This window comes from Monodon monoceros, unplaced genomic scaffold (assembly GCF_005190385.1).
Source record: "Monodon monoceros isolate NGI ecotype Baffin Bay Population unplaced genomic scaffold, NGI_Narwhal_1 Super_Scaffold_20, whole genome shotgun sequence".
Classification (NCBI taxonomy): domain Eukaryota; kingdom Metazoa; phylum Chordata; class Mammalia; order Artiodactyla; family Monodontidae; genus Monodon; species Monodon monoceros.
In genome coordinates, this window is record NW_021703777.1 from 53,911,712 (window position 1) to 53,925,407 (window position 13,696).

Consider the following 13,696-nt stretch of genomic DNA (forward strand, 5'->3'; position numbering starts at 1 on the left):
AACTAAAGTGGTAGATGACTCCCAGGTATTTTGCTCATAGTTATTCAGTTATTTATCTGACCATTTATTTTTAGAGTCCTTGAGTACTTTTTCTCTGCCCAAACTTAACTGTTGGTGCTTCTCAGGAACCTTTATTTCATGCCTTCCCGGGGAGATATAAACTATACCCTACTTCAAGCTGTGACCAAGCATTGATGACCCTCACATTTACTATCAGCTCAAATATCTCCTGTACTGCAGACAGATTCCTGTAGATTGCCATCTGTGGTTCCCTACTCACCTCAAATAAAACAAGCCCCAAATTATACCTGTCAACATTTCCCACCCCCATGAATGTGCTAACCGAAGATTAATCACAACAACCATCCGGTGTGAAAGACTTGAACTTGTTTTCTCTCAAATACTTTCTCTACTCTCACCTCTACCCTTATGTTATAAATGTCTCCGAAATCTCTCCATCTGCCACTATTTTTGTTCAGATGCCATTTTCTTTATCATTGAGAGACTGGTTTCTCTACAATCTTTCAAAATTATCTTGGTAAAAATTCTATTCTAATCATCATATTTTTTCCATTTGTCAGATCAAATCTAAAGTGTTTGTTGAAAAATATAATTAAGTTTAATCATTAAGAAATTATTCAAATGGGATTTTGAGAAATATGCTCATTATTATTGGTTTGGGGTATCATTTAAATGTTAAAATTTTAATAATTGAATAAAAGTTGTATTATTATGTTCAGTAGCATAGACAGAACTCTTCTGGAATTAGACATTTTGATGGCAGCAGCAACATTAAGAATGTTTTTGATAAAACAATCTCACAATTAGACTGATACTCATATGTGTGGCTGCATTTAAAATCAGTGATGTTTGTAATGCCTGCACTACTAAACAGTCATTCCAAATTCCTGACAGAAATCAGTAGATGATAATAAACAGCCAGACCTTGACATTATTAAATGATACATAAGACATTTATGCTAATTTAGCCTTTGACTTATCCATCATTTGTCATCCAAAAGTCTCTTTAGAAGTAAAATTGCAGTTCTATTACTTTAAAAAATGTTGTTCTACTTTAAAAAATGTTGTTCTACACATAATTTTTCATTAAAAAGACATTAACTTTTCAGAGAGGCCACTAGAAAAGTTAATCTCCATTTGATTCCAGAATGCGAGGATAAATAAAAGATGAACTGTTTATTTTTATGTCAATTAATTTTACAAATCACCCTACACCAAGATTTTAGGTAAAGATGATTACCATTTATTTTCTTTACCACATGTGAGGAAAGCCTATCTTTTTTTGTATTGTGCGATAGCATATTTTTTCTTTGTTGTATTTTGCAGCAAATGGAATAATCAAGGTTGTTAGAGACAGTTATGCTGCTTGTTACTGCAAGAGTAAGAGTAAGAAAGGATGCAAACTGAACAGTAGGAAATTTCTCAAGCTATTCTGTACTAAATTTGTGGCTTTGGGGGACCGGTTCTGTTTCACTTTACACAGGTGATTAAAGCTGTAGAGGAAGGCTACCGTCTGCCAAGCCCCATGGACTGTCCTGCTGCTCTCTACCAATTAATGCTGGATTGCTGGCAGAAAGACCGAAATAGCAGGCCCAAGTTTGATGAAATCGTCAACATGTTGGACAAGCTGATCCGTAACCCAAGTAGCTTGAAGACGCTGGTTAATGCATCAAGCAGGTACAAGGCCAGTCTGGAGAGGTTTTTCTGAATATTGCTAATTCAGATTGATGCCACAAATATCAAGTTAATGAAATTATTTGTGTACACATGCTAGCCTATGAACCTATATTACACTAATTTATTTGAATATGGTTTTTGCATAATGTTATTCTTTTACAATGAGTGAAATATAAATGATTACATTATACTTTAAAACACCTGTACCTAATCTAATAGTCTAACCTACCAGTTTCAGATAAATGTTAACTATAGCCAGATTCAGGTAGCATTTTAAAAAATCCCCAAATATGTGTATTTTCAGGTGCTTTGGACCCCACATAGGTTTGGATGGGGGAAAATAAGATTATAAGATGATGGGTAAAAGCCAATTAAGCACTGGTATAATTTTAAACAGGAGATATATAACAACAATTACTCTTTGATTTCCTTAGAATAGATTTCACCACCTGTCATATTTTATGAATATCAACAACTCCTTTTCCTTATCCAGTTGAGTACAGATATTTGGATAATCATTTACTGCGTAGTATGAACAGGACTTAAAAATAATAAATGAGTAATCTTGTGGAAAAAATTTGTGTGAACAAATGAGCATTTTTTAAACTTTTCTGAATGCATTTAAATAATGTTACATTATATAAAGCATTCTTACCTCTTTTACCTGAAAAATTACAAAATTATCCTCTCAAAAAATAAATCAGTTTGATTCTGTACTAGAAAATTTACCCAATTGTTATTTTCACTATATATAAGGCAGTTGTCTATCTCCACAAGACAAGGTATCCTGCTGGTAGCTGAATTGGCTGCCCATAGTATGAACTAAATGAGAAACAATTTGTTGATAAAGTTACATAAGTTCTATGATTCTGGTATAACATTTGTTTACTAGGCAAAAAGTCATTTTTAAATATAAATGAGGAATGAATCTTCAAACTCTGTTCAGGCATCATTAACTTTCTATGGTAGCAACTGGAGAATGCATCTTAGAGATCATTCCTTATGTTGTTCCCAAAATAACTGCTTTTAAATTGTTTATTGTCATCTAAAATATTGTGTTTCTCTCATCTACTCGTCTGAGTTATGTTAAGTTGTCACAAATGGATATAAGGAAAGGAAATCATAAAAATATATTTTTATGTTCTAAATTGTATTAATTTATATCAGCATCATCATTATAGCTTGAGAGCAGCTTTAAAATCTCCAAAGAACTTTCATACTTCCTTGTATGTATTATGTAGAATTCAGCTTGCTAGGTTTCATTTAAATAGATTTAGCTTAAGACTATACAGTTGGTCCTCTGTATGTGCAGATGTGGAGAGCTGACTGTACTACACCATTTTATATAAGGGACTTGAGCATCCATAGTTTTGGGTATCCATGGGATGGAGGGCGGGGTCCTGGAACCAATCCCCTGCAGATACTGGGGGAGGACTGTATCTCTCACTACCCCATCTTTATTCAGTCATCTACAAATCCTGGTTCTAGAAGGTGTTAGTTCCTGATTCACTGTCTCTTTCTCTCTATCCCAACCCATGTCACAAAACTAGGTGATTTGAGTAACCATGTAGATGATATTCAAATATCTCTCAATACTTGAAATTTTCCCCTTCAATGATTTTGGTCTCTAGCCCACCTCGAACTCTTTTTCATAGTCATATTCTAGACTTTGCTATTACCAAAAATTGCAAATCTTCTATAATCTCAACTTCGAGATTCTATACTCCATTCTATCTTCAACAAATCTTTGACTGTACTGTTTAATGTCTACAAATTACTACCAAATGTCCACTTATTCATCCAATAAATATTCATGTGTCTACTCTGTGTCATGCTGTGGGCTAGGTGCTGATTATACAACATTGAGAAACACACAGTTGGGGGAGAGAGAGATAAACAAAATAAAAACATTGTGAAAGTGAGAGTAGAATTTAGCAGAATAACTATGAGCTAGAGTGCTTGTGCAGGTAAGACATGATGATGTCTTGAACTAAGGTGGTGACAAATTAAATAGAAATGGTCAGATTTGCAATATATTGGAAGTCGAATGGATAGTACACACAATTATAGATTGTGAGGGGACTGAAAACGAGGAAGGAGCAGACTGTTGTATCATAGAGTATAAAGACGAGAACTTCAGGAAGAATTGGATGTGGAAAAGATGAGTAGTGTGGCTTTGGACATGTTGTGATGAGAACCCCAGGAACTAATGGAGACATGAAGTAAGCATATGAATATATGAGAGATTTAGGCAGGAGATGAAAATTGGAGAAAAATAGATGCTATGAAAGTGGGTAAAACTGCCTAAAGTAGAATAAAGTTATAGCCTGAGTAGACAAGATATAGAGCCATGTCCTGGCTACCTCCAAATTTTAAAGTCAGACAAAGAAGCAAGCAAAGGAGATTGAAGAGACACATACAGTGTTATGATAGCCACAAAAGAGAGAACAATGATTCAAAAAAGGTTGAGGTAAGGTAAAATTTCAAGAGGGAGGTGGTAGTGGTGATTGTTGAAAGTTTCTGAAAGGTCAGTCATCTTACATATTGGAAAATCTTCACAGATTTTGATAAAATCGAGGTCATTGCTCACCTTAACCAGAGCAATTTTTATAGAATTGGTGTGGAAGAAACTACACTGAAGTAGGTTGAAGTGTAAATGGGATGTGAGAAAGTACAGAGAACATGAGTAGAAAGAAAGGTACTTGTCCTATATCTTATGGTTGAAATGTACTTAATTAAACTCCCACTGATGGACATTTAAATTGCTTTTGATGTTTACTTTCATTAGCAAAAATGTGCACATGTACTTTTTGCCATTTTTCCTGATTATTTCCTTAGGATACCTTTCTAGAAATCATCATCTTCCTCATCATCATTATCAAATCATATATTATTGGCCAAAGTGTATAAATTTAGTATAGTTAAGAGCATCACATGGTTTGATTAATTCTACTCAGTTTTCTTATGTATTGGGGGTTACATTTTGCTTTCCAGTTCCACTACTGGAATTAACCAGTAATTAGGTGAATTAACAAGCACCCCTGTATATGTAGGAGCATAATATAAAGGATAACTAACTTCTGGTCTCCTGGGAAAGTAGCTTAAATGAGCATGAGTTTCGCTAGTGAAGTCTAGAAGCAATTGGCTTTACACAAATTATCCTGCATATCTCTATTCGGTAGCATTTTCTATATTATTTTTACAAACAAAACAGCTTTAGGAAGTAAATACATCTAAATTACTACATGGAATTTTTAGCTAATGTACACATCAAGCCATTATAAGTCATCATTAACTATCGATAGAAAAAATCTGAGCAGATTGTTTTGTGTTCTGTGTTTTGAATTACTTTCTTCCTTGTTAGCATTTGTATATTTTTCTATTATAAATATACTTATAGACTCAAAGATCCATTGATTATGAGCTAATATTACAATATAATTTGTTACAAAAGAGTTTAAATGTTACTTTTAATATTTGTGTTTTATGTGTTTTAGAGTACCTAATTTGTTAGCAGAACATGGCTCACTGGGGTCTGGGGCCTACAGATCAGTAGGTGAATGGCTAGAAGCAATCAAAATGGGCCGATATACAGAGATTTTCATGGAAAATGGATACAGTTCAATGGACGCTGTGGCTCAGGTGACCTTGGAGTGAGTAATTTTTCTGATAATTTTTACATAATTGCTGGGGCGAGAAAAATTGTTCAGAAACCAATCTGGATGAGGTCAAGGGAAATCAGGTAACCTTTGTCCATTTATGGCAGCTTTCAAAGAAGCCTCTTCATTTTTAGCCTGTATTGTTAACAACTGCATGGTTAATGCTACTTGTGGCCAGTATCTTTGCTTCTTTACTTCAAACAAATAACATTTGCATATTTGAATAATTGGAATAACATCTCCTTGGCAAAATACTGGTACTTTGTGTTGTGGAAAAGATGTTTTCTTGACAGTTTTTATACTGATACCTATGTTATATGAATGTAAATACAAAACAAAACAAACTGTAAGCACAATTGGTGTGGCTAGCCCTAAATAACAACAAAACATACTCTTAAATTTTGGCTCTGATGAATACCCAGGTAACATCACCTTAAGCAAAGCTTCCCAGGCAGGAATCTTGTTTACTCTCTAAGTGGTGCATATTATATTCTTGCAATCCAAGGATATATTAGATCCTGCCTCTGATTTGTTATTTGGTACAATCTCAGTGGAACCAATTGTGCCCTTTTCTGTTTGCACGTTTAAGATAAAGTTTATCAAATCTTATTAAATAAAAATCACTAGAGTTAAATATTGAATTCTTGTAAGTTGTTTGTATCTTATTATATACTCTGTATGTGTAATTACTTTAGCCTAATATTTGTTGTTTGTGAAAATTAACTGTTGTTATGGTGGTTACATCTAGATTACATTAACACGAATGATGTTTTAACCTGTGAATAAAATGATAACTTAGTTCAAATTACCTACAAATTCAAAGGTTAAAATATTGTTGTAAGGTTTAAAACATGGTAGAACCTTCTAAAGCACTAAACCACAGACCTTCTTCCATTACTTCACATAATATGAACACTGAGTGCTTGGTTCTCACCATTTCTATTCTGGCATTCTCTGGTTCATTGAATTCACTGCCCATCCACAAAAAGGTAACAGGGTACCATCATTTATCACCAATTAATGTCATATTCTCTCAGCATTTCTCTTCTCCATAACTATAGCTAAAAGGACCTAAAATCACCACTCAGCTGTCTATCTTAATTTACTGAATCTCATTTTCACCATCACCACTAAATCATATATATTTGATGACACATATACTTTGCCCATTATTTCTTTGGACACTCAAAAAACTCATCTGTGCTATACTTAAAATAATAAATGGAAAATTTTACTGATAATTTAAAACTATTTTTACATGATTGCTCTTTAATTTTTCTGTAAAAATGGTCATTTTAATTTATTAAAGTCATTTGTCATTTTATATTAAAATGATACTGTAGGTATTTCTTCTACCCGATGTCAGATTACTTGTAAATATATAATAAAACTATTTGCATTAAATGATGTCTCTTTTTTTTATTAAAATAGCACATATACATGTATATATTTATATCCACTACTTTTTTTGTTTCTCCCTTCAGAGAATAGTTATAATCACCAATAATGGCTTTTGCATTAACTACCTCTGTTTTACTTTCTTTGGGGCCCCCAAATACTGTAAATATGTTGAGTGTTTTAGAATTATGGTTTCACTTTTTCTTATTTCTTTTAATTCCTTTCTCTTTACTTTCCTATTTTCCCTTCTATCTCTAAACTCTCTCATTTTGTATGTTTTCTTTCAAGCCCTAATAGCTTCTTCTATCATCTTATGATGGTCTGCAACTCATTTCTCTTTTCCAGTATTTTTGCCTGGTCAGTTCTTCTCTACTTGGTTCAATTTCTTCTCTCTCTGTTACTTTGGTAGCTTGTTACCTCCTGTTATATTGCCTCCTGTCAGATATTTTATGTTTTAATTTATTTACTCTGACCAAAATAGTAAGGTGAAATTAAGAGACTTACCAACATCTTCCTGTTCAGAGAATGTTGGTCACCATGTGTCAATTGCTTGGGACCATAATAACACATTCCTTACTAGGAACTGAGCCAGCCAACCTTAACCTCAGTGAAGCTGATTCATTGGAGAGTCCAACACCTTTTAAATACATGTCGTCTTGTTTATTGTGGGGTTTTTTGTTTGTTTTTTTAAAATATTTGAATTGGAGGACTGATTTTTTTAAATAAATTTATTTATTTTTTATTTAGTTATTTTTGGCCGAGTTGGGTCTTCATTGCTGCGTGTGGGCTTCCTCTAGTTGCAGCGAGCAGGGGCTACTCTTCATTGTGGTGTGCGGGCTTCTCATTGCGGTGGCTTCTCTTGTTGCGGAGCATGGGCTCTAGGCACACGGGCTTCAGTAGTTGTGGCACACGGGCTCAGTAGTTGTGGCTTGAGGGCTCTAGAGTGCAGGCTCAGTAGTTGCGCATGGGCTTAGTTGCTCCATGGCATGTGGGATCTTCCAAGACCAGGGATTGAACCCATGTCTCCTGCATTGGCAGGTGGATTCTTAACCACTGCACCACCAGGGAAGTCCTGTTTATTGTGTTTTTGACCATATTTTTTTCCTATTAGTAAGAACATATTTATCAAAATATTATGTTAAATAACTCACAAAAGAGTGGGTAATCAGTTACTTGTTTGGTCAGAAATATAAGAAACAAAATTATCTATGCATTTTGCTAGCCTTTCACCAAAAAAAGTCAGTCATTATTAAAGACTATGGCAAAGGAACTGGGATATCAGTAAAGACAAACTCTTAACTACTTAATGATTTATATATACATAGTCTTTGCCAATATCTAAACAATAATTTTATGTAGCCTGTATAATACTATAATAAAATAAAATATTAGTGCCAGTATTATTGCCAGAGTATAATAGAAACTGAGAAATGGAAGAAATATTCATACCTGTAATAAATGCTTAGAAAAAAAATAAAATTAATTAATATAAAGCAAAAGATCAAACTGCCATATACCTACATAAGAAAAATATGCTATAATTTGTGCCATTAAATTTGTTCTCATGGTGGGTTTAGAATAAGGAAGAGTAAACAATTACAGTTTTTCAGAACCACATACTTTGGTGAAAATTTCCTTCATAAAGGTTTGATTTTATTTATGTTTTTTGTTTTTGCCAGCACATACACGTATGGCTTGATGTGGAATAGAAATGAAATATTTCAAGATCTTAGAGCTAAAATGTGTTCAATGAAAGTGGCTTTCAACCTTAGATGTTTCTGTCTGCTGATCACTGTGCCTCAACTTTGCTGTTCTGTGAACAGTACTCATATTAGAACAATTGTTGTAGCAGTAATGACGCAATCTGTACTATGGTGTTTAAGTGCAGTGAGTTATGGTCGATAGGGGGAATTGTGAGCTTGAGGTGAGTTGCAAAATGAATCCAAAGATTTGAATTAAGGACAGTATTACAGCTGTTTTTTAAACTTGTCAGACCAGTACTGTAAACTTTTGATTATTCAGAAAATAAGCAAAGTCCAATGAACTTAAATATTATATCAATTGTGTGTAAGCTGAAGAGATTCCTATTAGTATCATTTATTAAAATAGGGTCTTAAAATATTAAAATATTTTAAAGGAAAGTGTCACAAATCTGGAGCCGAAATTTGTGCAAATAAATTTAACTTATCATTATGCATAATTTATTATATGCCTAAAATACATGTAGGAGTGCTTACTATCCTCTGTGCTCTACATAAGTAAGCTAAAATGTCTAGTGTAACCCTCACAAGGTCTCAACCGTTGAAAAACATAACCAGGTCATGGTTAAGTTCTCTCTTGCCAAATATATGTATATTTATCTTGTACAGTACATATATAATGATTATCAGGATTCTTTTAAGTGAACCAAAGAAGTCCAAACATACAACTGCATAATAAAACTATGACAAAAAGAATAAGCACTGAAATTTGGTGAATATTCATTAAACTCTCTTCTCCCTTCTCCTATCCAGCCAGTGTTGGTGGGGCTAAGTACCAATGATATGGCTAAAAGGTGTGTAAAGCAGAAGGGAGAAGAATGTAAGGGAATGTTTCCTCTACAAGTGGATGAACTACATCCTGAATAATCAAGACATGGCTCCAATATCAACTAAACACCTCTCGTTATTCTCCACTTTTCATTCTGCCATTTTAGCACCATAATATCAGTGTTTTCCATTATTTAATATTATGGAATAACATTTGAAAAAAAGATTGGAATGTCATCACAACAATGGCAATTCATTATATTTGCAGCGTTTCTAAAACTAACCATGCTTTGTTGACAAAATCTAAATCATTTTTTATGTAACAATACTATTCTCATCATGTTTAGATTCATAGGCCTATGCTGAAATATAGTTTATCATCATTAGAATTGGCTTTGGGTATTACTTAAGATTACACGTGGTCATGATAAAAATTAGTATAATATTTGTAAAGGGGACACACCTAAAACTTTGCCTTGCTACAAAAATTCCTATATAGAAAAATGAAGTAGTAAAATACATCTTAAACCATTTTCAAGTTATTTTTTCAAAAATCATTGCAAATAGAGCAGCACCTTCATCATGAAATGTAAAATACTTCAGTTTTTATCAAATTTCTCTCACATTATTACTGTTAAATTGACCATTTAATATGTACTTTAAGGAGTAAAATGGAAATTGTTGGAAATCACAAAAGTGTGAGACAAAACTACATAAAAGAAAATACTTTAATGTACTTATCAATATTGGAATAAAGTTACTTAACCTTTATTAGAAACGTTTTTCTAATACCTTTTTAATTCTCATTTGTAGTATTATTAGAAAAATAATAAACGGGATTTTTAAAGAAACTACTTTGCTGCTGAGAACAAGTTTAACTGCATTAATAATCTTATTTCTGCCCACTTTTTAACTGTAAATCACATTGTATAAAGGTAAATGTATATTGCATGCATTATAAATGCTACTTTCTAAATCTCTGCACGTTAATTTGACAGCTTTTGAAATGACAGATCAGATTTTAAAAGCAACAGCATTCCATTAAAGACATAATTTATGGCAGTATGTAAAACTCAATGCTGTGTTCTCATAATTCCGTTTATCCCATGGAAGGAGGGGTAGAGATGGGAGGTGAGATGGAGGGAGAGAGAGGAAGAAGGAGAGAGAGAATTTCAGTTTTTGAATAATAAGCTTGTTTAAAAGAAACAGTATGAAAGCATCTGGTTAAAAAGACTGCTTGATAGCGTGTAATCTTCAGAGTGCTCTAAATGCCAATAGAGCCTAGATGTATTTGATAAAGGAAGAAAGCTCCTCTACTTTGGGTTCCAAGTAAAAAATAAAATATTTGTGTTATAAGAGCAATGTAGTGCTGATTATCCCCTAAAGATATCTGTTATAGAAGATGATTGTGCTGACTGAGTCATTTGAAAAGTTTGGTCTTCAACTGCTTAGCTATGAAATTTTTTAAAGTGTATATTATGCTCACTTCTTTTAGCAAAAAAAAAAAAAAAGTGCTTGTTCATATTATAGGTCCATATTTTCAAAACCGTTCAATGAAATTGTACCCTTTAATTTAAATATTTATTGGTAAGCATGTGCAAATTTGTTTTTTCACTGCTCTGTGCCAACAAAATAATCATGTCCAAAAAGGGTGGCAAATGTATAATATATCACTCCTTGTTGTAAATATATCTTTGACTGCAAACAGATTTTCAGGTACAATTTTAGAGCCTGCTTTTGAAAACTGGACCCTGTATGTCTAAATTGGGACTGTAATCTAATTAGTTTCTGCAAAATGTTAGCCTCTATGCCAGCGTGAAATATTGAGGTGTGCTACAAATTGAATCAATACATACATCCAATGTGTGCTTTCTTCATGCAGGGATTTGAGACGGCTTGGAGTGACTCTTGTTGGTCACCAGAAGAAGATTATGAACAGCCTTCAAGAAATGAAGGTGCAGCTGGTCAACAGGATGGTGCCATTGTAACTTCAGTTAATTGTCACTTCGTCAAGTGAATGATTCTGCACTTTGTAAACAAGCCCTGAGATTTATTTTAACAAAAAAGGGGGTAAAAGGGAAAACTCAGTGATTTCTAAACCTTAAGAAAGCGTTTGTTTCAGCCACAGAATTTGTGATCAGTGTTTTACTAAAATCTCTTTATCTTCCTCTCAATATCTTCATTTTTCATGAAGCAAATATAACCTGCATGGAATAAGAACATGAGGTTAAACATTATCTTATATTACAACAAAATCCTTCTCACTACTTATACAAAATTTTATACATGAAATATATAACTATATATTGCACCTTTTTTTTTTTTTTTTTTTGCGGTATGCAGGCCTCTCTCACTGTTGTGGCCTCTCCCGTTGCGGAGCAAAGGCTCCGGACGCGCAGGCTCAGTGACCATGGCTCAGGGGCCCAGCCGCTCGGCGGCATGTGGGATCTTCCCGGACCGGGGCACGAACCCGTGTTCCCCGCATCGGCAGGCAAACTCTCAACCACTGTGCCACCAGGAAGCCCCTATAGCACCTTTATAGAAAGAAGGCAGCCCTTTTCAAAATTTCCAAGAATCTGTTTGAAAGGAAAAGTTTTATAGCCATTTGTGGGCTAACAAAAGCTGCAGTTTACTGAAGTTTACTTCAAACTTCAAGTCTTAATTGTCTACATAAGTGTATTGAAGAGCAATATGGTTAGATAATTTCTAAATAGATATCTTCTTTTGTAATTTTAAATGCTGTTACACAGCGTTAAGTTATAGAAACTAGTGTATAAACATGTTGCTTGATCAAGGACAAGTACAATACAGGGTGTATATTTATTTTTCTGTGTTATAAAATTTACTTATAGTTGTTCTTCTAGAAACTACTAGGTAATAAATGTGAATATACTGTATAATTTGCTATATACCCAGGAATCAATTTAAGTTGGAGCTCTGTGTGTGTGTGGTTTGCACATGTGTGTATTACCATTCTGCTTGCATTGTTAATAGTGTTTTAATTTTAGCAACATTCAGGAACAAGTGTTCCAGAGTGTATTAGGAATTGGAGAAATAGGGAAGCTTAAAACAAAATTTAACCCAAGCTTGTGTCTTTTTTCCTCTCATGTGTCTAAAAGCTACTAAATCTCTTTATTCACCAACAGGAAATGTCTAAAAGACTAAATCCCCTTTGGCGTTTTAAAAATACTTTGTGATATCTGTGATAATGCAGTTCTTCTAGCCATTAATCTTGCACCCCTGTAAGAAATTTCACCTTTCTGAGTCCCAGAAAATATCTTGTCAAGCAAAGTTGACACCGAAGGGCACGTTTTCAGCAGGATGTAGAAGGATTTAACTGTGCAGACTTCTGTTAATGTTGTTACATCCAGCACATAGCACCAAGCATTACCCCTAAGTGTTAATCCTTGGTAACCATTTCCCTTGTGGCTCAGCTCTAAGAAATTTTGATACTAAAGCAGCAATGGAATGATGACAAATACATATGTATATATTTTTCCCTTTAGAATTTTCTCTATGGCAAGACTTGACAGTTTTATTTGTTGATGGCAGTTTATTCATTTGGTAATTTCATCTTGTATTCAGTTACACTGAACTGAATTTATTTTGATGAGCCAATCTAAAGTGTTATTTAATTGGCCTTATTAAGAAATATATGTCCTATGTACATTCTATATACCACACTTGGTGAAGACTGACATTTGAACCGTTATTAGAACTTGAACAAAACTGAGCTCCTTGGTGAAATAACCAAGTTTTTTTGTATTATTACACTTTATAAATCATGAATGACATGTGATTATTCAAAGAGCACAGCATTTAAGCAAAATACAGCCTACTTCTGGTTATCAGTGGCAATAGTTATACTGGAATAGCTTGGATTAGTGACATCCATAGGGAATATACCAGCATTATATTGTTGGTACTCCCTCTCTCTTTCCCAAGTGCCTGTTTCAGTCAAATGTTAGCATATACAAGAATAAACTTTGGGGACATACCTTCTTTCTACCCTGCCCACCTTTTACTTAAGTATCTCTTTGCTAAAGAATATAGGGAAAAAGGGAAGTTTTAAGCAATTTCAAATGATATATTGAGTCCTGTCCAATTAGGGCTATAATTCTTTACTGGGTCTGTACTGTACCATGGGTCCACACAAACTATGCTTAAGTATACTCTATAGTAGTGAAATTTCCAGAGAAAATAGAGAGAGATGGACTTAACTTTGTCTTGATAAAATCACAAGTAAGGAGGCATCACCATTATGAAAGATGCATTTGTTTGTTTCAGAAAACAAAAAAGTAACTAAACTAATTCCTTTTGTACAAAATAATTGGAGATTGTGTTGCATTTATTGAATTTAGTAAAACCAACCAAATATAAGTGATAAAGTAACAACTGAGAAACTTCAAAGTA

At 33.6% G+C, this 13,696-nt stretch overlaps 1 protein-coding gene across 4 annotated transcripts in view; it reads left to right on the forward strand.

The window, feature by feature from the left end:
- EPHA5 (EPH receptor A5) overlaps window positions 1-11,433 on the forward strand; it is a 330,003-nt gene extending 318,570 nt beyond the window's left edge. Inside the window, exons 17-19 of one of the 4 annotated variants that reach the window (XM_029235142.1) lie at window positions 1,505-1,698; window positions 5,196-5,351; window positions 11,166-11,373. In XM_029235142.1, the coding sequence (XP_029090975.1) occupies window positions 1,505-1,698; window positions 5,196-5,351; window positions 11,166-11,271 (456 nt within the window). In that variant the 3' untranslated portion in view covers window positions 11,272-11,373. Of the gene's footprint in view, window positions 1-1,504; window positions 1,699-5,195; window positions 5,352-11,165 lie in introns of all 4 variants that reach the window. The other 3 variants (XM_029235144.1, XM_029235145.1, XM_029235143.1) reach the window with 3 other exon arrangements.
- The last annotated feature ends 2,263 nt before the right edge of the window (window positions 11,434-13,696 follow it).